At 40.3% G+C, this 25,154-nt stretch overlaps 1 protein-coding gene across 3 annotated transcripts; it reads left to right on the plus strand.

Annotated features, from left to right (window-relative positions):
• The first annotated feature begins 667 nt into the window (after positions 1 to 667).
• On the plus strand, positions 668 to 23,475 carry si:dkeyp-77h1.4 (uncharacterized). Of its 3 annotated transcripts, none has more exons than XM_066682202.1 (9): positions 668 to 793; positions 9,543 to 9,595; positions 10,788 to 10,808; positions 10,944 to 11,210; positions 12,438 to 12,734; positions 15,792 to 16,082; positions 16,612 to 16,790; positions 17,188 to 17,289; positions 17,872 to 23,475. In XM_066682202.1, exons 2-9 carry the CDS (start codon positions 9,550 to 9,552, stop codon positions 18,874 to 18,876), a joined length of 2,208 nt encoding a protein of 735 aa, XP_066538299.1. In that variant the 5' UTR covers positions 668 to 793; positions 9,543 to 9,549; the 3' UTR covers positions 18,877 to 23,475. The 3 variants fall into 3 exon arrangements, with proteins under 3 accessions (XP_066538299.1, XP_066538301.1, XP_066538300.1); XM_066682204.1 differs by having other exon boundaries at positions 10,947 to 11,210; XM_066682203.1 differs by having other exon boundaries at positions 740 to 783.
• The last annotated feature ends 1,679 nt before the right edge of the window (positions 23,476 to 25,154 follow it).

Below are 25,154 nucleotides of genomic sequence, written 5' to 3' on the forward strand. Positions count from 1 at the left end.
GTGTATTAGTGGAACCTGTCTATCTGGAGTCTAACCAGTGGAATTAGTTACCAATTTATCTTTTAATTCCTTTTAATTTATTACTTAATTACGTAATACATTCTGCATAATGGATTAATTTAGTGTCATACTTTCATGCAGAGATGCACCTTTTCATGGCCTAAATATTAGAGAAGCACACTTGGGATTGGAAGGTCACTAGCCCAATCCCCACAATCTACAGGAAATTGTGAGGAAGTGAAGGAAGCTCCCTCCATCCATGGCTGAATTGCCCTTGAGCAAGGCATCTAACAACCAACTGCTCCCATGGGGATGGCTGCCAGCCACACTCTCTGTGTGTGTGTGTGTGTGTGTGTATAGATGGGTTTAACACAGAAGACACATTTCATTGTACAGTGAAATATGAATTATATTTATATTTACAAAATCAATTGCTTGTTAATTTTCCAATTTTTTAATGCCCCCTGGAGCGTCATTTGTAGTTGGTCAATTAACAGACTCAATATTGAATTTTTCCATTAAGCTCAGCTGCGAAATCACATTTCGATTTTTAGTTCCTCCAATAAACCGTCCAAGCCCTGAGCTCCGGGTTTTACCGACTCCAGCCGAGCGCCTCCGAGAGGGTTCAGACGGCGCATGCTGAACGTCTTCCAAAAGAGCAGCTTCAGTTTCGCGGGAGAAAGATAGAGAAGAGGAGAGGTGGAGGAAGAGGAGGAGGAGGAGGAGAAATAGCGGAACACTTCATTCATTCATTTGCCTCTTCCGTTAGTGCAAGGCTTCGAGGTGTGTTACGGTAAGAAAAGCCGGGTTTCAGAGGGAAAGGCTGGCGGCTATTTTTTTTAATAAAATATTTTACGGTTCTTTTTTTCCGGCGCACGAGGGGTTAAATTCTGCAGGTTTTTTTGGGTTGTCTGGTAATTTTCCAGAGCGGACAGACTGGGTTTGGTGTCGGTTTGGGGGTTTAAAACATGCCCTTTTTGGAACTGCAATGTAGACTCTGCACAGATGCGACACTTTGGCTGCATTTGGAAGAAAACGTGAAGCGCGTGCCGGCATTTGCCGGTTCATTTGCGCCAACGTTAAATGCGCAGTCTGCACACGTAGCGCAGACACCTCAAACCCAGCACCGTGTCTTAGAATTATAACTGAACTGAGAATGTACAGCACGAGAGCGGCGCTTTTAGTCCTAATTTAACACATTAGCGCCTGCCATGACGTCAGTTGTGTACCATATAAAGCGCTGGCTCGCGCGCGTGGGTCGATTCTCCATTGTGTCTCAGTTAAGAAATGTGTAGACTGGGCGAATATTTCTCAGACGGGGAGGATTTGTTCTTGTTCTGGCGAGAAAAAAAAAGAAAGCGAGAGAGAGAGAAAAAAAATCACATACACAGCACCACAGCCCGTGCATATCAATAGACTCGCCTCACTCAGGGTTGCCAGATTCAGCGATAATCCTCATCGTTTTTTTTTCTTAAATACTCTCTCTAGGGTTAGTCTCTTCAAAAATGTTTAAATCTTGGTTTCAAATTCTGTGGTGTTGTTAATATATTTTAAAAATGTATAAAAATTTAATATAATAATCACTTAAGGCATTGGCTGAGCATTTCCACTTTGAGACTGCAATGCTCCAATGAAGGTTTTTTTTACCTGATAAACCTAAGGAAAAATCAATTTAACCTTCCAGGGTGGTGGGGTGAGTGGAGACACAAATGGGGACTAGTTGCATATCGTCACCGTCCAATTAAAACATGTATCTCAATTTTTGTTGATATTTAATTATGACATCATTTGAACACAGTAAAGGTACTATTTTGGGATGTGCATATTTTTAATGGGACAGCGATTATATTCATAGATATGCCTTCAATGAATGTGAAAGTGCAAACCTAACATATTTAAATATCTCATGTTGAGAAACAGATGAGTTTTTGGATTGTCATTGATTTGTGAGACAATAGAGTTGACTGCTAATATACATTTAACATTTGTATACATTATTGAAAATAAATCCACACATTTGTATGAGCTGCTTGTGTAATATATTCATTGTATTTATCTATTCGTGTTAAATAAACAAGTTACTGTGTCTCAGAATTAATTGTATAACTGCTATTGTTCTGTAAGTTATTTATCATCCCAATCAATATACATTGATTACACATTGGGTTTCAATGTCTACTGCATAGGAGCAGATTATACAACCTTTCTGCAGGCAATGGTACATTCAGAGAAAAATCCCAAAGATGGACCACTTTTTTTAAACTAGCCCAGGTTGGTGGGATATTGGTGGGTAAACCTGGCAACCCAGGAGGATGCAGGAGTGCATCAGCTTGTGCTCAGTCGGTGCAGTTTCTGTGCATGTCACACCCAGTCTGCCTACCTGCTGACGTCAAAGAACAAGGGCGGCACAAGATATTGCTTCTTAGTTGTTATTGTGATAATTATCTGTGCGTTACTGATGTCACAGAATTACAGAAGGTTTTTACTTAAGAACTGAGATTATTTTGAAGAACAAAATTATTTTGGTTGAAATACTTCAGCATTTAACGTTATAAATGATTAAAAAACAAGATAGCAATTGCATTTCTTGTCCATATCCTGCAGCATTAAAAAGGGTTACATTGAAAATGTGTCATTTCCCTTGGGACTAGTCGTGTCTAGTGTGACATGAGTGGAATAGGAAACATATCTCATCACATATAAAATGTGCACTGCAGCCAAAATAAAATAATATAACCGTTGCTACGTCTGTTGTGAACATTGCTCACCTCTTATGGCAGTGCAGAAGTAGTCTCCAGAGTGAGATTTTCCAGTTTAAAGACTAGTAACACTATTTCTGAGGATATATCTTAATGCTGGGAGAAAGAGCTATAACTTTGTTTGGGGCAAACTGAAGAAAAAAGTGCTCTTTGAATATATTTTTAAATTTTTTCATGCTGAATATTATGTCTATATTTAACCTCTACATAATGTCAGTTTCAGGAGAAAACCTTGTAGCTCTGTATCTGTGGTTGTTGTTTGGGGTTTTCTTTTTTTTCTTGTTATTTACAATCACTAACAAATGCTCGTCACAATCTGTAAAAATGTGATGATGTTGGTAGTAATACGAACGATCTAAAATAACTTGGAAATTAATTTTATTTGTGAAGTTCTTTATATTTGTTCTAATAAGTAAATTAGAAATAGGCGGCACGGTGGCGCAGCAGGTAGGTGTCGCAGTCACACAGCTCCAGGGACCTGGTGTTTGTGGGTTCGATTCCTACTCCGGGTGACTGTCTGTGAGGAGTGTGGTGTGTTCTCCCTGTGTCTGCGTGGGTTTCCTCCGGGTGACTGTCTGTGAGGAGTGTGGTGTGTTCTCCCTGTGTCTGTGTGGGTTTCCTCCGGGTGACTGTCTGTGAGGAGTGTGGTGTGTTCTCTCTGTGTCTGCGTGGGTTTCCTCCGGGTGACTGTCTGTGAGGACTGTGGTGTGTTCTCTCTGTGTCTGCGTGGGTTTCCTCCGGGTGACTGTCTGTGAGGAGTGTGGTGTGTTCTCTCTGTGTCTGCAAGGGTTTCCTTTGGGTGACTGTCTGTGAGGAGTGTGGTGTGTTCTCCCTGTGTCTGCGTGGGTTTCCTCTGGGTGACTGTCTGTGAGGAGTGTGGTGTGTTCTCCCTGTGTCCGCGTGGGTTTCCTCCGGGTGACTGTCTGTGAGGAGTGTGGTGTGTTCTCCCTGTGTCCGTGTGGGTTTCCTCCGGGTGACTGTCTGTGAGGAGTGTGGTGTGTTCTCCCTCTGTCTGCGTGGGTTTCCTCCAGGTGACTGTCTGTGAGGAGTGTGGTGTGTTCTCCCTGTGTCTGCGTGGGTTTCCTCCAGGTGACTGTCTGTGGGGAGTGTGGTGTGTTCTCCCTGTGTCCGCGTGGGTTTCCTCCGGGTGACTGTCTGTGAGAAGTGTGGTGTGTTCTCCCTGTGTCCCTGTGGGTTCCCTCCGGGTGACTGTCTGTGAGGAGTGTGGTGTGTTCTCTCTGTGTCTGCGTGGGTTTCTTCCGGGTGACTGTCTGTGAGGAGTGTGGTGTGTTCTCTCTGTGTCTGCGTGGGTTTCCTCCGGGTGACTGTCTGTGAGGAGTGTGGTGTGTTCTCCCTGTGTCTGTGTGGGTTTCCTCTGGGTGACTGTCTGTGAGGAGTGTGGTGTGTTCTCCCTGTGTCTGCGTGGGTTTCCTCTGGGTGCTCCGGTTTCCTCCCACAGTCCAAAAACACACGTTGGTAGGTGGATTGGTGACTCGAAAGTGTCCGTAGGTGTGAGTGAATGTGTGTGTGTGTGTGTGTTGCTCTGTGAAAGACTGGCGCCCCCTCCAGGGTGTATTCCTGCCTTGCGCCCAATGATTCCAGGTAGGCTCTGCACCCCCCGCGACCCTGAACTGGATAAGAGATAACAGAGAATGAATGAATAAATTAATGAATTAGAAATACCTCTTCACCTATTTGTGTTCATTCATCATGTGCCATACACAATTAGTCCCCACTTCTATCTGCACTCAGGCCTCCGCAATAGGGCTGTGCCATATTGTATCGTTCGCAATAATATTGACATCATTTTGGTGTGTTCTCACCGTGTTCTCATGGGTTTCCTCCCACGGTTCAAAAACACACGTCGGTAGTTGGATTGGCGACTCAAAATTGTCCATAGGTGTGAGTGTGTGTCGCCCTGTGAAGGACCAGCGACTCCTCCAGTGTGTGTGTTTCCGCTTTACGCCCAGTGAAGCCGGTTAGGCTCCTGACTCACCACGACCCTGATTTGAATAAGTGGTTACAGCCAATGAATGAATGAATGAATGTCTCCATGTCCTAGATACAAGGATACACTGTGGAGATGTTTCCAGTGGTTCTGAGATTATTGAAAGATGAAAACACAAACTGGATTTTAAATTCTATAAATAAAAGTGTACTCAGGGTGAGGGAGACAGCGCTGTGCTACAGAACACGGTAAAACACTGTTTATTAAACACTAGTTTCAGGCCAGGTTGCTTCTTTAAGTGTAATTTCCCATCCCACTGTCTCTGGCCGTTGTGTTTTCTTGCCCGTGGTTCTGCTCTGTAATCTACAGAGAAAGGGCTTATGTGATGATGGAGGAAAGTGGCCTGTGTGTTTCACTTGTATGACGTTAAAATCACCTCTGCTCTCTGTGCCTTGCTGCTGGTTCATGTTTTATAAATGCTGTGTGTTATTGGGAAAGAGCTAGAGCACTGTGTGTGTGTGTGTGTGTGTGTGTGTGTGTGTGTGTGTGTGTGTGTGTGTGTGTGTTTGTTTTAGGGGAGGGTGTAACCATGTCCTTACACTATTATGGGATGTCTCAGCATTATGTAAGCTGGACTGAGGCATGAAAGGTGGACAAGATGTAGAAGTGCAAGTGGCTGTGGAAACAAATGGAAGGTTTTGACTCAAGGCACAGGGAAATTAATGTGTGTATCTAATGTCTGAGAGCAAAAGAGATAGTGTGTGTTTTACATAGATACAAGATACAAGATAGAAAGAAAAATAACATAAATACACTGTTGTTGTCACAAGAAAACCACACGCTTTTCTCTGGGGTTGTACATGAGTTGAAGGTTACCATGCCCAATGCCAGATGTCAGCTAGAGGAGTATAAAGCCCTCCAGCAGTCAGTTCCCTGGAGTGATGGCTGACCCTGTCAGTAGCTTTGGAATGAGCTGGAGGTAGGGATGAATGCTGATGAAGAAATGCAGTGTCAAAATATGCATCAAAATAAGTTTGAATGTTTGGAATTAAAAACAAAAAAAGCAGTAGTGTGACATTAAAGAAAAAAACATCAAGCCTTGGCCCTTCTGTCAGGAGGTTGTTGGTTCAATCCCTGGTGATGCCTCAGTCATCCGCCTAGGAGTCCTAGGGAGCACAACTGGCCTCATTTTCTCAGTGAGTCAGATGGCCCTACTTCATCCCGCTTCACAAGTACAGTGTTAACAAGTGTGGAGGTCTGTTAGCTGGCATTAAAGATCTTGACACTTAGCATTCTCCTCCAAGCATGTCAAACAGTCCACTGGCAATGTATTAGCAGCAATTTGAAAAGAAGCACTAGTAGTTTCAGAGGGCGCAGGTGCTTACCCCCACTGTCCCAAGTTGGTAAGCGTTCTGTGTGACTGGGGGGTTCTCAGCAAACGGTTGGTAACTGGCAACAACTCAATTGGGGAAAAACAAAATAATATCAAATTAATTAAAACAATTTATACTTGCCTTGAGTGAATGTGTGAGTGTGTGTCGCCCTGTGAAGGACTGGCGCCCCCTCCAGGGTGTGTTCCTGCCTTGCGCCCAGTGATTCCAGGAATGAATGAATGTCTCCATGTCATCGATACAAGGATTTTTTTTTTATGTTAATAACAGGTTTTTAAGGAGATTGAGGAAAATAAATTCTTGTGAAGAAAAGGTTGATTTAAAAAAACAACACAGAAGGACAGCGCCTTCTTATGGAGCACTATGTGAGAATTAGCATCGCTGTAGTGGGATTATTAAATGTGTGTATGAGGAGTAACAAGTTAAAAGTCAGTTCTGTGAGTTCCTTCGCATCTAAAAAAGGAAAGATGTTCCCATGCAGAGGGGGGAAATTGCTTGTGTGTTCCTTTTCTTGGCTGTACATCTGAGGATATTAGATATGGAAGCTTAAAACTAATATGGAGTCATGCTGAGCACAGTGGAGGACTTGGCTGCACGTTAGGGAATATTTTACAACGCAGGATTTCAAGTTTTTAAGTGTGAAGTGTGTAGGCCTTGCTTCTGCTTCTGCTGGGTTACGATAGTGAGCCTGACTAAGAGAATGAGCTCAGAGGAGAAATTGTTGGCTCTGCTTTTATAGCTTATGTTGGGTGATTAGTTCTGTATCACACCAATCCGAATCATCTCAAAGATATTGGATGGATCTCCATCTCTCGGAGAATGCTGCTCCACTGATCCACCGCTCAATGCCTGGTAGGAAAACGGAAGCGTAGGCTCTGTACCCTGTTGGGCCGCCTCTAGCCTGGATACAACATGAGATACGGCTGAGCACAGAGGTGTAAAAATTCTCTGTGGGATCCAGTAGCACATTTGTCCACAGACATTGCAGCTGGGCCTGTAGATCCTGCACACTCTTAGGTTGCAGAAGCTGGTGTTCCAGCTGGTCTCGTAATGGAAGTTATGTAATAACATAATTTTGGGAGTAGGACCACACCCAAACACCTTCTCTCAGCCCTATATATACCCCGCCAATTCACGTCATTTCCATGTCTGACAAACTCGCTTCATTTAGTTCAGGACACGGATCTTGACTCGACTGCTTCACTACGTCAGCTCACTCCTCTGCGCTGAGTTACTCCTGCTGATCCCCATATTCGGAGCCATGTTCAGGCGTTATCAAACCCACCAAGCCTGCTGTTTTAAAACTTGCTCCCACCTCCACCCCGTCTCCACCCTTTTCTCATATTCATTTATCCAACGGGGGGTTCGGCTTCATACGCATTCATAAGCCACACTTTACTCCTCCCCAAAGACTTCTGAGTTCACCTCCCGGTTTCAGCCTCTACGGGCGTGGTCTGTACTAGCAAAATTCTTGATTACGGATAAATTTGGTAACTGGGCAGGCCAAAGAAGTGTTGCAATTTGGTGGAAATATTTCTTGGAAACTCTTGCTGCATGTGAATGAGCATTATCCTGCTCACAACACATCTTACCAAGAGGTACACTACCCAAAAGTAGCAGCGGGGGAAGCACTTTTACTCTTTTGGCAAGACCCAGTGTCTAATCAGACCACACTTTTAATAATTTACATATCTGCCTGAGACATAACTGCATACTGAGTTTTGCAGCAGTCTGGGTGAGTGTAAATAGGAAGTTGTTATTTTACAGAATGCATTTTAGGACCTTATTTAGAAAAGTAAAAAAAAATCAGTAATATTGCCAGTGGGGTCCAAACCTCTGCATATAACCATAGTTTCTATAGAGAGTTTAAAATGGCAAATACTTGTTACAAATGTCCCATAAAAGTGACATATTTTCCATAAAACCCCTGGAGAGGACCTATTAGAGTGATTACTACAACCACAAAAACTCTAATCAACGGATAAGAAGTCAGTCTTTCTCCTTTAATTCATGGGTCTGGCAGAGATGGACGATCAATGATTACGCTGAGAACAGCAGTACACGAGTCAAACCTTCACTCCCATAATTGCAGGGATGCTGTAATGAGTCTGTAAGGAGTTAATTCAGCAACACTGCCCTGAGGTGAATCCGTTAATTCTGTCAGTATTTCCACTGCAAGCAAGATCCAGCCGTCTGAACCATTCCAAAAGGGATCAAACATCCACTGACATTAATGTATCAGGGTGGGGGTGGCTTAGAGTCTGTTAAAACAAGTGTATTATGGAGCCCTGCTGGTGATATCCCTTCAATTTAATTAAGGAAAGCTAATAATATAATAATGCATGGCCTAACAATTGGGTTTGGGACTGGACGGTCACCGTTTCCCCCTTCATTGGCAGTAAAAACGGGGGGCTGAAGAGTGGCAAAGCACGCGATTTTACCACCTGCCTGTCGCTGATTGCCAAACCGGGTGTGTGCTCTGTGCCCCTAGTGCACAAATGTGTTTGTGTGTATTCATTACCACGGATGGGTTAAATGTGGAGGCACAGTTCAGTTGTACATAGTGCATAACGATAGCATGTTTATGTTTACTTATTATTATATATTCATTCATTCCTTCATTGTCTGTAACTGCTTATCCAGCTCAAGGTCACGGAGGAAGGTCCCGGAATCACTGGGCACAAGGCAGGAACACACCCTGGAGGGGGCGCCAGTCCTTCACAGGGCGACACACACTCACACATTTTATTATTATTATTTTATTATATATTTATCTATGTAAAATATGATAAAATGGAAATTATTTTGGAGATTTTTGAATATGGTGTTGTTATGAATTTATAAAATGTGGAAATTACTTATTAGGTTAGTCTCATATATTAAATATCTAATTCCCAGGTGTTAGTTATGTTATATTACAAATATTTGTTGACAGTAAATTCAGCTATTTTTAATACTGGACACTGGAAGCCTGTGCTAGCATTTCTCCTGCGGTGTTGCTATCAGTGTGTGAAGAGTGGGAGAAGAGGGTTGCATTGACAATCCAACACAATGGGCAGCACTTTGAACACATTTTATAAGTGGCCAGAAACTTGTAAATAACTCATGAAAGAATAAAGTTACGTTAAAACCAAGCACACCATTGCTTTTCTTGTGGAATTCCCAATAAGTTTGATGTGTCACATGACCCTCTTCCCATTTAAAAAACAAAAGTTGGATCCAAAATTGCCATCTTCAAAATGACCGCCATGGTCTCCACCCATCTTGAAAAGTTTCCCCCGTCCCATATACTAATGTGCCACAAACAGGAAGTTAATATCACCAACCATTCCCATTTTATTAAGGTGTATCCATATAAATGGATGCTACCGCTGCAGTTTTATGAGGGTAGAGTTTTCCTCATTGCGATGAACCAAATCCAACCAAATCCTTTTCTTTTTTCAGGGCTGTGATGGACGGTCTCAGAGTTGTGGCCTTCAGCGTGCTGCTGGGCTTGGGTGAGTTCTAATTATAGAATAAGGAGCATGGTGCAAAAGTTAAGGCACATTCATGATCCAATCTCAGCTACAGACACTGATCAGCCACAAGATTACAACCGCTTACATGTAACTTGAATATCACTGATTTATTCTTAACATTACATCTGTCAAAGGGAAAAACATGGGTAAAGGAACCTCAGTGGTATTTTTTACCTTAAAATGACAGCTTCAAAGTAATTGTGATGCTTCACTGACCTGTAATAGGGAGAATCTCATTGTTACATCAGGCTAAGCAAATTGTAAAAAAAAAATTCATAGAATTTACAGTAAAAAAAATGGCCGCTGTGGTTGCCAAACTTTCACCGTAAGAAAATATATGATCAAAATGTATATAAAATTACAGTATTATTTTTGGCCATTGTAAATTTTACATCCAATAGCTGTTTTGTTTACAGTACTTTTCTGTTAAAAAACAGATATACACTGTAAAAAACATAATATTTACATAAAAATAACAAAGAAACATTGTCTCGCCATAAAATTAACACGTAAATAGTGTGACAAATGAAAAAACATAGACGGAGATGTAGCCATATTTAGACATAGACATTCCACAACCTATATTCAGCCCTTAAAATGAGGTATTTCCTGAAGCAGTAAAGAAATGTGGCACACTCCAGCACTCGGAACACAGGCCGATGGTGAACTGTCCTGACCAACACACATCTCATCACGACATGCTCAGAAACACAAATGCACAGAATAACCACCCCAATGCAACACAAAAGTCTCAAAGATTCTCGGACACAAAGAAACTCTAAAAAATCACAGAGCAGCAAGGCATGCTGGGAGCTCCCTGATTAGTCTCAGCTTCTCCCAGTCATTGGACACTTTTATAAGTTTTGTATTGTTTACAGTAGAGATGTGAAAATGAGTCTTTTAAACGTATTTACGGTATTTCACTGTTACAGAAACTATGTTCTACCTTTTTAGAATTTACAGTCATTTACTGTGGTTTTACAGTTTTTCACCGTAATATTTACAGGCATTTTTTAGTGTACTGCAGAAACATTTGAGGGAGGTTAGGATGTGAAAATCCTTTTCAATCTGACTCTGACTCCCCATAAGTAATCCATTTCACGTATTTTAAACCTTTGTTCTCACTGGGTTTATTAACTGACTTTATCTCTTTCACCTTGATGCCGACCAGCATTGTCCAAGACTGTGACTGGTAAGCTCTCCATCCAAGCATTATTATCCCAAATCCTCTCACAATTCAATGATTTATTTGATATAAACCCAAGATATCCCTCTATTTAACACACTCTCTCTCCCTCTCTCTCTCTCGTCGTCTCTTTTTCCACAGAAGAAAAGACCGTGTTTTTGGGTGAGCATTACCAGATCCAGTTGTCCACAGATGAGGTAGATGTGATCTTTAAGCCAGCAGTGGGCCCGGCGGGTCGAGAGGTGAAGATGGTTGAGCCGGGCAAATTGATAAACCCTCGGGTAACTCTGAACAAGAATTTGAGTCTTTTAATCCTGCAAAATGTCGGAGAGAGTGACGAGGGACTCTACATCATCAAATCAGCCAAGGACTCTGAAGATATCAAGAGCTTGAAACTCATTGTCAGAGGTTCTGATCCATTTCAACCTCAATCTTAAATGATCCCATACTCATACATACCTCTTTTTTGCCCACATCCTTTATAATTTATACATTTAGTTACTTAGTGCGCCCCCTATGGACACAAATGTTCAGTTCTCTCTCTGTCTCTCTCTCTCTCTCTCTCTCTCTCTCTCTCTCTCTCTCTCTCTCACACACACACACACAGAGATCTAGACCTAGATCTAGTATACAGATTAAAGTTCATGTTGGGGACCCTCTCTATGGACAGTTGACTGGTTCATTCAGGGCATACAAAGCAATGTGAACTGGAGTATATTTAAAAAATGCTGAAATATGAAATAAATATAGTTTGCTAGTTTTCTGAAGGTAAAAAAAGAGTTTTTCTCCTTTAAAATGGATCTCACTTGGATCCAGCTAGAGCCCTGAATAGTCCTCGTTATTACAGGGTTCAGGAAGTTAATGACTGGGGGAGTAATGATACACTACATTAATAACTGCTCTGTCAGATCAACCATGCTGCCTTCCACTATTTTACCATCCATCTCTTTCTCTCCTTCTCTTACTCCCCCTCACACTTGTCATTCTCTTTTTCTCTTCCTTTTAGTGTAGATTTCCATTTAATTGTTTTACATTTTCTGTTTTAACTTTCATTCTTTTTCAGGTTTTTATTCTCTCCTCATCTTTCCTTTCTTTCTTTCCATTTTTCCTTTTTCTTTGACTCATTCTTTGGAATGCGACACTATAATATTCTTTCTTTTTTATCTAATTTTGTTCTTTTTATGTTTTTGTCACTCTACTTTTTTTATTCTCTATAATTTTCGACCCTTTTCTATGTTTTAATTTCTTTGACGATCTCATTTCCTTCCTTTTCCCCCTTTTCTTTTCTTTTCTTTTCTTTTCTTTACTTTTCTTTTCCTTCTTTTTTTTCTTTGTTTCCATACGTATGAATTCTTTCACTTTATCCGTTATTTTAGTTTTTTACTTCCTTTTCACTTCTTTCTTCATCTCTTTTTATTGTTATTTACATTCTTTTTATTTTTGTCTTCATTGTCTTTCCATTTTTAATTAATTGATTCATTTATTTTAGAATTCTTTCTTTGTTCTTTTTGTCCTTTCCTTTTACTTTCGACCATCCTTTATCTTTCTTTCTCTCTGTCTTTTGTACTGCGTGTGAGTACTTTGATATATATGTGTTTGTTTATAATCTATGTTATTAATGTTTCGCCTACCTAGATTGCAGGAGTGAGAGTAACGTGATGTACGGGAAAGATTTCCGTGTGTCCGTGAAGGAGGTCAGTGGCTCTGTGACGGTGGGCTTTCGGCCCAAGGCAGTGGAGGCCAATCAGACGTCTCATCCTCCTGTGGAGCTGCTGAAGATTGACGGAAGCTACCAGACCGGCTACGAGACTCGGCTCAGCGTCAGCGATGGTGTCCTGGTCCTCCGCGGCGTCACAGGGGCTGACGAGGGCAGTTACACTATCTCAGACAGCACCCAGAAAGTCAGAGAGAAAATCTGCCTTAATGTGAACGGTGAGGAACCACAGCTGCGTCTCGAAGCCTACACCACGGTACAGCAGGGAGCTGCTGGGTCCTATTTGGGAGTCTTTGAAGGACCCAGCTTGTGTTATCTACAGCCTAGGAATTTAGAGGCAATCAACTTCATAAAAGTGTGTGCTCTGTATTTTAGTGTGGGATCTGCACCAAAAACAAAACAAATATCTCATTAAGTGAAATCATCTTAAACCTAAGCAGTGTATATTCTGTATCTATTCATTAATTTTATGAGAAAGAATAGTATGAGACTTTTAAAACAATTCAATTCTCAGTGCTGTGACTATTCTGATAGAAACTGAAAAAATAGAAACAATTAAGAATATGTTTTAAAAATGGGAAGGTTTTCCAGACAATTTTAAATTTTAAAGGCTTCATCCAGAGAAAGAGACTTATTCCACCAACAGATCCATCAGAGTGTTCTCTCTCTCTCTCTCTCTCTCTCTCTCTCGCTCTCTCTATCTCTCTCTCTATCTCTCTCACTCTCTGTCTGTCTCTCTCTCTCTATCTCTCTCTCTCTCTCTCTCTCTCTCACTCTGTCTTTCTCTCTATCTCTCTCTCACTCTTTGTCTTTCTCTCTCTCTCACTCGCTCTCTCTATCTCTCTCTCTCTCTCTCTCTCTCGCTCGCTCTCTCTATCTCTCTCTCTATCTCTCTCACTCTCTGTCTGTCTCTCTCTCTCTCTATCTCTCTCTCTCTCACTCTGTCTTTCTCTCTCTCCATCTGTCTGTCTGTCTCTCTCTCTCTCTCTCTCTCTCTCTCTCTTGCTCTCTCTCTCTTCTCTATCTCTGTCTCTCTCTCTCTCTCTTTCTCTCTCTCTCTCTCTCTCTCTGTCTCTATCTCAATCTCTCTCTCTCGCTCTCTCTCTCTCTCTCTCTCTCTCTCTCGATCGATCTCAATAAAATGACTTACACAAGCAAATGTACTCATAATATCTTTATAAAAATTAAATCCTTGCAAAATATTTGAAAAATAAATGTAGATATTGATTAGATCAACAATTATTTCACACTTGGTTATGGATTAAATGCTGTTTGCGATCACATCTTAAGATTTGTAGACATCCCTTAAAACTAGTGAACACACCTGCTTTAAGATGAACCCCCTGTGGAAACAGATTTTCAGACGTGTGATTATACACAGCTTGTATAATCTCCATAGAAAAGCATGGAATGAAACAGGCATGCTTTCGACTAGCTGCCTTTGACCCCAATGACACCATGGCTGACGTTTAATGTCAGCTAAAGTGGTTTAAAGCCCTCTGGCAATGGATTGCGGAGAAGTGGAACTGTGTTCTCTGAAGAGATGGAGCTCTGTTCAATAGCTTTGGGATGAGCTGTGATCCAGAACGAATCAAGCACGAAGTCTAAAGCCTTCTCAGAGGAGCAGAGGCCGTTTCTGCGGCTGAATTTATGACGGGAAAACATGTTGGACGAAAGGGCGTCCAGAAACATTTGCTTGTATAATGTACGTAACGTAATTATAACTTTAGAATCGTTCCACCTCCCCGTCTGAGTCTCTCCAATCACAGCGCTGGACCCGAGTTTATGTGAGAGCACAAGAACTAAGTTAAAAAAGAGTACTAGTAAGAAAGAGAACCAAGCAAAAACAGCTAAAAACAAGACCCTTCTGTTCCTCGCTTCCCATTCCTGGGCTCTCGTGCTGAACCGAGCTGTGGCTCATTCTCATATAAAGGAACAAGTGCTAAAACACATATGTGTAGATAAGAGGGAGAAGGGTGCTCTGGTGTATGATCCTTGTGGTATTTTGACTAAAGCATGTCACAGACATTTCATTGGAAGAGGAGAGGGAAGGAGGCAAACACATTTAAGAGTGGATAATGAATATCTGGCCAGTGCAATAAGAGAGGACAATGGAACAGATAAACAGAAGAATATAAAAGAACTGAGGCAGTGTTATGTGATGGCAGTTAGATATTGAATAATAGAGAGAGAGAGAGAGAGAGAGAGAGAGAGAGAGAGAGAAAGGTATTCTGAGTTCCTCCTTCGTTGCCTGCACTCTCCATGTAATGAAATATTCATGCCATTTCTCTATTCGGCATCTTCATTCTCTCATTTCCTCTTGTTCATCTATTTCTCCTCCTGGCTTCGATACCTGTGTCTGATCTATGACATCATTCTATAGGGGAAAAGTTCTCCCCATTAAACCTCTACGTCATTAAGACGTGGTTTGTCTGGGCTTGATCTTTTCCGAGTGGTGAGAGAGTCATTTTAAAAACACATTCACAGCGAAGGGGTGCACCACATTGGCAAAAAGTTATTGGATTGCACCTAATCCAACATTTCTTTTGACATTAATAAAGAATATCAATAGGTAGCTTGTCTTTCACTGGTGCAGTAACAGCTTCTACTTTTTGGGAATCATTTACACTAGATGTTAGAAAATTGCTGTGAGGATTCGATGGCATTCACGCAGGATTAGTTAGATTCAGTACTGATATTGATTCATCAGATTTGGGTTAATAACACCAATCCAACTCATCCAATAGATACAGGGGTTGGACAATGAAACTGAAACACCTGTCATTGTAGTGTGGGAGGTTTCATGGCTAAACTGGAGCAGCCTGGTGGCCAATCTTCATTAACTGCACATTGCACCAGTAAGACCATGTGCATCCAATGGTTCAAACATTGTGTCCTGAAGGCGGTGCCGTGTATCAGGACGACAATGCACCAATACACACAGCAAGACTGGTGAAAGATTGGTTTGATGAACATGAAAGTGAAGTTGAACATCTCCCATGGCCTGCACAGTCACCAGATCTAAATATTATTGAGCCACTTTGGGGTGTTTTGGAGGAGCATATATAGCAGCTTGATTTCAGGTTCCTATCCACACCTCTTTAAAGAAACTACTAACCATTTCACATCCAACCACTTTGACTCTGAAATCAGTGGAAATTCCCTTTCAAGACAGGAAAACTTTATGTGTACTGAAGTAGGTTTTTACCGTTTACCCCAAATAATCTACCTTTCCTTCTCTACTTCTGTTCTTCTTTCTTTATCTCTCTTTTCAGAGCATCAGATCTTTTCCAACGTACAATATGGGGGCACTTTTAAACTCAATCTGTACATAAACAGCTCCTCTGCCCGTGTGACCTACTCAAACACCAGTACCTTTACCCACTCCTGGATCATTATGGACCAGGGCAAGTTGAGTCTGCCCCCTGAGCTGGAGATGGAGGGCCGATTCACCGCGGAGGACTCCATGTGTGTCCTGGAGCAGGTGAAGGCCAGCGATGAAGGAGTGTATCGAGTCACTGACCTGCAGGGCTTCACTGTGTCCAGCGTTCATCTGGAGTTGCATGGTAAAGAAACTTAATAGAATTAGAATCACTTTATTGGCCACTGTGCTTGCACACACAGGAATGTGTTCTCTGCATTTAATATGATATAATATAATATTATATATTATATTGAGAGAAGGGTGCTTCCTTTTCATTTATGTTGCTACTGGGCAATGTTTCCATTGGCTGCTCTGCTGCAGAGGGTGGAATTTTGGGCTTGGTAAATGCAACATAAATTTAGCCAATCAGTGTCTTTGAATCTGACGCCTCAGGGCACTTCATCTCTCACCCCAGATAGATTCAGTTTATCAGGAGTAAAGACCTGATGGTTATTGATGCATGTACAGACTTGGCTGCCTCGGGTCCTACGACATGTTTTGTTGATTTTTTTAAAAGAAAATTTTTCAAAAAATTCCATATTGAAGTTTGTTCCTTGTAAAACTGCATTATATTTTCCAATAGTCACTAAGTCATAAAGTCACAAAGAACAGTACTGGTATAGGTTTGTTTCATTAATGGCAAAATCCTCCTCTCTTTTTCTGCCCCTCAGCATACCAGCTGCCTAATGTCTTTGTGGCAGTTATTTCTCTGGTAGCTTTGACCTTCGTGCTGCTGCTTGTTTGCTTGGTGTCTTGCTTGGTGAAAGTGCGCAAAAGGGCTGAAAAAGCTAGAGCCATTGAGAAGATTGCTCAGAATGCTGGAAAAGAGGAAGGAGATGCTTTCAGACAGGTAACAGAATTACACCATCAAACCAACTGTAGCTTTTTCAAGTGAAATTTCTATTCAGTTCTTCCATAATCCAAGTCTTTAGCTGTGCAACTGTACAGTGTTTTTGTTGAAATATTTGATGCCAATATATCTGAGAAGTCTGAGAATATATATTTCCACTTTGACTTGAGTATGGAAAACATGGGCATTACTGAAAAAGACGTCACCTGGAAGGCAGTATTTTTGGCCCAAATGTGAATACATCATACAGCACTTCCATTCACTCTGAGCCATAAGTCCTTCTAGCTCATAGAACTAGGTCTTTGCCCTTATATCAACTTTTTTTCAAGCATCAGTTTTAGAATGGGAGACAAAAATTCCCAAAAGTTTTAATGAATGAAGCCCTTTGTGTTTGCAGGTGGTACAAGATGCCTACACTCGCCATAATGAGGAGGCTCCAGCCTTGTCGCAAAAAGAAGATATTACTGAGAAATCCCAGAGCACTGAAGTCAGCATTAAGGTTTGTATGTGGTCTGATAATCTTTTGTTTACCATTAGTTTGTACTAATGCGGTCCAGTCACGCTAGCACATGAGAGCAAAAACTGTGTGAAATTACATTGTTTTCAAAAGCAATTCACTGAAATTACAGTCTTGTGTCACAAATGTTCAGGGCCAATCTGTTTCCCATACTGAATTTCACATTGGGTGAAATTTATTCAACTGAAAAAAAGATTTTGTGTACAAATGATTAGTTTAGTGTTGTAGCCGTTAGCTTTAGTGCTAGCTCATTTTGTTGGGTTCCCCATCAAATACTGAGCAATAAAACTTATTCTTTTAGTGATTAAATTTGAAAACACTTGAGTAATTTCAGGTAAAAACATCAAAGATATAAAGGATAAAGTGCTACATTAATTTACATTAATTACATTGAGTGTCTATGCAGACTTCTTTTTAGCTAATTTTACATCTGGTGTCTAATGTAACTGTGGCTTAAGTTTAATGTAATCCATAAAGTTATCAATGCTTTTATATGCACAATCTTTGTCATTTTAGCCAGTTAAACATAAATCAAATAAGTGCTGCTGTGTGTATCATGTCTAGGGTCTGGAAGTGTCTGCTAAAGATACAAGTATCCAGGACAAGAACCTAGAGACCAGTGACTCTGGAGTGGGTTTCAACACAGCTGGTCTCCCCCTGGATAGTGACACTGAGGCACCAACAGCACACACCGATGCTCTCAGCACCTCTGTTACCGCTGACACCAAACCTACTGCCAATCAAGCCTCTGAGCCAAAGCCAACTGATACTACCACTGAGACAAAGCCAGCATCTGAGAAAAAGGCTCCAGCACCCCCAACTCCGAAACCAGAACCAGCACCTGAACCCAAACTTACTGTGACGCCAGCACCAGAAACCCAAACGACCATCTCGCCGAGTCCTGAATCAAAACCAAGCTTGAGTCCATCTCCAGAGCCCAAGCCTGACAAGACACCCAACTTGAAAGAAGCGGCCAGCCCAACTCTTGATACAAAGCCAGCCCCAGAAGTCAAACAGATTTCCACTCCTGAGGCCAAACCACCCGCAGAAATCAAAGTAACACCCACTTCTGAAATCAAACCACCCCCAAGCCCAACTCCTGAAACCCCTAAAGCCGTGACACCAACACCTGACCCGAAACCAGCAGTCACTCCAACAAAAACCCCAGTATCTCCAACTCCTGATCTCACACCAACCAAACCATCTACCTCTGACCCAACACCAGCAGCCACGATCGCTTCCCCTGATCCCAAGCCTGCCCTGTCTCCATCTCCAGAACCTAAACCAGCTGTGTCACCCACCCCTGGCAAACAGAAACAACAAATCGACCCAGAGCCAACCACTAATGGAACCCTGGAGTCCAGTGCTGATATAGGATCTTTTGAGCCAAGCGCCACCCTGGATCTAAAAGGCACTGAACCATCCAAATTAGCCTCTCCTAAAACCCCAGACACTGAGAAAAGCTCAGTAAAAGCCCCTGAGGTTATCTCTACAGAGGCCAAGCTAGACTCGGCCTCCCCAAGCGACGGCGGACCAGCCCCAGGCAAAGAAGAAACTTCCACCACCTGAGGTCGAAAGCCACCCGATATGTGCCCTCTCCAGATGTCCTTAACACCGCTGACAATCGAGGATTCTCTAACAACAAGAAAGAATTCACTGACTTATTATGAAAGAGGGCCTCTTTAGTCTGTATAAGTGTCACTCTCAATGCGTAACTAACAAACAGTGATGATATTTCACTGTAGATTCACCAGATTTATTACTATTTCATCACTTTTTAACACTACTACCATCAAACATCCAACACAGGAACGTATCACTACAGGTACTATTCCATTGATTGTCTATTTGATGCAGGCTGAGAAATTCTGCGTCCGATATGCAAACTAGATGTACAGATGCAACATTCCTATTTGCCACTGCATGCAAATATTACGAGAATGAACTAACTGCGTTATACTTTTTTCTTATTCCATGATTGCAGTAGTGAGACACTGGAGAATGATAGTAAATACACAGATAAAAAGAAAAAACATGTCCCAATTTATAATAGAAACTGAGAATTTTAACTCTATAATAAGCAATTTACATGAAATCACTATATAATACATATAACACATTGTGCTAAATTAGTATTCATAGAAAAGAGAGCCCAAAAAAAGTGACAAAGCTACGAAACTATGTGGAATCTGATGAATGCCTACTATTACCAAATACTAAACACTGCAACCTTTCAAGGACTATTCTGTGATTCTCTGCATTAGGAACACTCTGGAACATTTTCTTTTCCCTACTGCTGGACATTTCCGGTCCAAATTATGCCAAGAAAGACACTGTTGTTCATGGATTTCCTCCCCAAACACATGAACAGAGCCTTACAACACTGGACCTGTTCGGGGTAATCTGACACCAAGCTAATTTCAATAGTAGTAGGCCAGCAATCTTAACATTCTCATGCAGAAATTTCCTATTATTATGTACTTTCAGTGACGTAGGCCAACAGTTGTTTCCATTTGTAAATCTTACTGGCATGACTCTGTTATAGTAACCACTTATGGGTGCCTGTTCTTATTCAAAATTGATGTTCATAATTGTGGACTCACTGACTTGTGTAGCATGTTCTATGAGAAACTCTGGACGCTTGTGGATTGAGTCGGGGGAGGTGTGCTAACGCGGGATTAGTTTTACTCTTTGTAGTCGATTTGAATGCAATTTTATTTGGAGGACTACCTGATCCTAAATCAGCACTCTCACTCTTTAAAGCACAGACCTCTGAATTTGTGTGTAATTTTGTAAAAGGCATGTTCGTATAAGGAACTCCAGGTCAAGTCCGGATCTTTTCTTTATTTGGAAAAATTAATAGCGTTTTTGGAAACTGCCCTCGTGGTAAAGAAGAATGTTTGTTCAATAAATGAAATAGATCAAATGCAATATATATTATCCATGCCACATGCATGAAAGTGATTTTAATACTGCACTTTAATTCTGTTCTGTAACACCAGCGAATGACAGGGTAGGCTAATAATGTTAAAACAACACATTCACAATTTCAGTATGGTATTTGGTGGTGTTCCTAGCCTTAAGCTGGTAGTAAACAAAAGTGTTTCAAGGGAAATGGTTTTAGTCCAAAGGATGCAGTGTGGTGTATGTGCGCTCCCTGATCAGAACTGTTGCTGATTGGTCTGTGACTGTCATTTTTAATGAGAACTTGCCATAAGCACATGACTTCAGAGGTCTATTAATAATTTAATTAGGCTGGCTTTTCAAGGCGAACCTCTATATCGTAAAATATCCATGTCCTGCGACTCACTTGAAGTTTGTTTAATACATAGGCGCAGTGTGTGAAATACCCGCTTGTAAATGGGGATCCCAGTGTTAAATTTTATCGGTTAAACATAAATTAACAATTCAAGTTGCTAATGCTTACTCTTAGCATAGCATAGCTAGATAAAGCACAACATACACGTATTATGATATCCAAACCACACCAATGCCTCAGCATCATACATGAAAACAAGGCATGATTTGTGTTAAGAGTTAAACTTAGGCAGTGCCATCCCAGCATTTAAAAATTGAGCTAAAGCAGCACAGAGTGAGAAATACTGCTGCTGTGCAGTGGAGCATGATAACTGAACAAATCACTAAAACAAATTAAAGCAGAACTTCTCTATTTCAAAGGCAAAAGAGGCTAAAATAATTTTATTTTTCTGAATTCACATTTAGGCTTTTATTTTTGTCGCAAATTTTAGTGTTAACAGACACCATAGAACATGTCCTTTAAGTTTATTTTTAAAGGAACAAGGGTTAATAAGTATTCCATGTATTTCTGTATTTCACACCTTGCTTAGCCGCCATATTTACCATATGAGTTTTGTAAAACAAGTGCAAAGAAACAATCAAAACACTGGTAATTATCACATGATGGCCTAACATGTCACATGATATCACTTCAACCAAAACAGAGCTAATTGTGGCTAGCTAGCTAGGTGGTTAAATACAATTAGCCAAATATTGAAAATAAAAAGCACTTTTAAAATACAAAGTGAAGTACAAAGTTACATGGGATATCACACCCATTACTTTTTTAGAGAGAGATTCTGTGCAAAGCCAGCCTCAAGAGTCATCTTGGATTTCGTCATCAATATTGTCAAAATCAGTTTACAGAGACTCTGGGTGCCTCTTGTAGTATCTGAACACCACTGCCCTTTTCCTAGTGCACCAACATTTTTGAAAGCCTTCTCTATTACTTGTTTATGTAGGCTTTCTTCTATTCAGAGAGGTTGTGCATGATAGCTAGATTTGCATTATGTTCCTAAAATGGGGGTAAGATTTTGGTAATATTTTGCTGTAGAAGTAGGTTACCTCTACCTCACCTTGTAATGCAACTCAAACCAACTAAGAAAGGTACATAGACTGCAGTGCACTGATAAAAAAAAGGATTTTAAAGCACAAAATTCTGAAATTCTATTGAGTGATGCTTTATAAAACTTTTTCAAATCACCATTCTTGGGCATCCTGGGTGATCCCCACCCACCCCCACCGCCGCTTCCCTTACCACTACTGAAAATGGCCTTCTTTCTAAGCCTTTTACACTTCTTTTAATATGGGTATTATAAAAGCAAAGCCATAAGGTATAATACATAGTAGTATAATAATATTAAACAAAAGGCAATGTAAATAGCATGTGATTATTATTACCCACCCTAGATAACGTCCCTTCCTAGGCTCTGTATTCGAATTCTTGAGAAATAGATATTAAATGTAGTTGAAGAGAAAATGACAGAAAATAGCTAATAAAGCTTGTAATCACTGATGCTTTCAAAATGTATCTTTATGACCCGGTAGAGAATGTAGGCAGTGAATCTTTCTATTCCCAAAGCAAGGAGTGTTGAGATCTTTTTCAAGCAATAGTATGTGCAAAGTCTGCACATACACACACACATGCATGCACACACAGTCGCAGTCCTCAGTAACTTACTTAAAGAATGTAGTAGCATTAAAAAGCGGTATGTCTCACAATGAAGAATCACACAAAAATAATTTAGTAAAATTATTTTAATGCACATGTTAAAGCTGCACTATGTAATATTTTTGGTTACAATAGAGGAAAATACACATGCTAATATATAGTGTGTTTTATATTCATTCCCAAAATCAAAATTAAGCTGATGAAAATGATAATAATAATCATTCATTCTGAGAAAACATATCCCGTACCAAGTCAAAACCGTGTTTAAATCTTTCGACCATGTCTCGTGTAATTACACATTTCGACCAGAGAGGTCTCCAAATCCCCTGATATTTACAATGTGCAGCTTTAAGCAAGTTGGTGTAATCTTAATTGAACATCTTATGATTAGTTTTATTCCCTGATCCAGAATGCATCATTCTAGTTGCAGTGATTTGTGAAATTGTGGTCTGTGTACATCATGAAGCAAACAAAGGATTGTTATAAAATAATTACTAGGGAATTACACAGATTTTTCAGTCATTTCTATATGATGCAGTCTAAATTCAAGTTATCATATAATATATTAACATAGATATTACTAACTATATTTGATCAAAGGTAAGCTGAGGTACAGCATGAACTCAGTAAAATCACCTCTAGTGTTCTGCTAGGACATGCATCCCTTTGTAAAAACAAGTGCTGTTTGTTAAATGTTGAGCGTGCGTTCACCAGGGCACAATGATTCTTATTTTTGTGTGTATTGTGTGCAGTGTGAGTAAGTAGGTGTGAGGGGTTATTGACGTGTATTGACGTCTTTTGATGTGTATTCACTGTCGGCACCATAAGTATCTGCGTTTGACTGTGTTTGTGAAGGTGTGTGTGAGTGTGTATGTGTGGGTTCTGTGTTTACAATAAGAATACACTGGATAAATGATGTGTGTTGGACTCCTGCCGTTGTTGTATTTCACTTCCTAAGAGAAAACACACGTTTTGCCAAGACTCCTGTTCTTATTCACATACTGACTGTACACATACATACATACATACACACACACACACACAGTGTGAGCTCTAGTAGCAACAAGTGTAGTGCAAAATGTTGCACTAATATATCGTCACAGTAAAGAAAATATGTATCTCATGTTGAGTGACATCATTTGAACACAGCAGCTGTCTATCACACTGTTAGAACATTTCATGATGAATGGACCAATAGAAATGCTCCAAAATTACTTCCATTTGTGACCTCCATTTAAAGTTAAGGTTATCTCTCTTCTCCTGTAAAGCTTTTATTTTGAAGATACATGTTTTTCCTTGGAAACTGATGAGTTACAGAAAAGCTATACTTCCTACTGTGTTGGTATTCTTGTAGTTTATATTAACAACACATTTATTTTGCAAACACAACTCTCAACAAATTTAATGCAGCACTTTGCTTAAAAAAATAGTGTGATAAACACACTCTAGTTCATCAGCTACGTCATGTTTGGTGTCTTTAGTTTTACACTGAAGCTACTGCTAAAAATATCTTTTGTTATTCTGTTTTTTTTTGTGTAATGCCAATATTGTATGAATGTGGGGTCTAAGCTCAATTTTTTATTTGAAAAATATCATTGGGGTTGTTGCTGCCATAATGCGGTTATTATTTATTTGCATTTTTTTTATGTGCAATTATTTGTCATTGTGCAATAACGTGTCTTGCACATTTAGCCCACCAGTGACAGTGAAAGCACACACACACACACACTCACTAGTGCACTAGGGGCAGAGACCACAGACGGACAGCCATTTCTGAGACCCAGGGAATTTGATTTGTAAATGGAAAGAATGAAAGGCTTTTTCAAAAACTGATGCTATTGCACCCTTTGGGAAACATAACAGTTCCAAACCAGCTCAGTATTGTCCTGGTATATTTTTTTTCCACTGGATCTCGCTGGATCCTCTGAATTTAAAAGTTATTAACTCATTAAAATATGAAAAATGGTACATCCATTTTACATCAAGGTGACACTGCAACACATAGAAATGACATCACTCCAAAATAAGTCTACAATTTGCTTTCCCAGACAGAAATAAAGCTTAGTTCTGGACTATATCCTCCATTCAATGGAAAATCACAATCCAAAATGCTGTTTGCCAAATCTAAACTTCTCAAACTGTAGCTACTACTTCAGAATAACTTCTACTGAAGAACATCTAACTTACCTCAGTGGACACTGGGGAAGTTGCCAGTCTTACATCAGGTCAGTTCAGAACAATGCCTATATAACTTTTTAAGACCTCGTAATTTAAAGGATTTTGACACATTTAGGGAAAAATATATGTCGATATTGCAGCATGTAAAACGTTTTTATTACATTTGTTTACTACAAGAGGTGAACATGCAAATTTACAAAGATCCTATTGAATATTTCTCATTCAGAAATTGAGCTAGACCCAGCATTCCTAATAAGGGCATGACACAAAAAGAGAATGAAGACGATATTTCTGTGTCCTCACTTCCTCACTACCAAGTAATAGAAACTTTGTAGGAGAATTGGGAACAAAGCTCCTAATTTATTTTATGATATTTAATGTAATAGGATTTTTTTAGGGTGTTGGAACATGTCTCCATTCATCATGAACTTCTGGCCAAGGGTCGTTTATGCTTTCAAATTATGAACAAACACAAAGCATGACAAAATACAAGGTTTTGTCCTGGTATTTCATGCTCAAATCTTCAAACACTTCCCATAAACCCCTTTGGGTTGACACGTAATCTCAAACCGAACTCAGACTAAACACTCCCTCAAGCTTATTTGGTTTTTGTGGTTTTTCATTTAGTGCTAATGGTCTTAAATATTTTATGAATCTAATAATGGCCACAGATGTCTTAAATTAATAGAGCTGACAAATG

The sequence above is a fragment of the Hoplias malabaricus genome, chromosome 10, assembly GCF_029633855.1.
Source record: "Hoplias malabaricus isolate fHopMal1 chromosome 10, fHopMal1.hap1, whole genome shotgun sequence".
Classification (NCBI taxonomy): domain Eukaryota; kingdom Metazoa; phylum Chordata; class Actinopteri; order Characiformes; family Erythrinidae; genus Hoplias; species Hoplias malabaricus.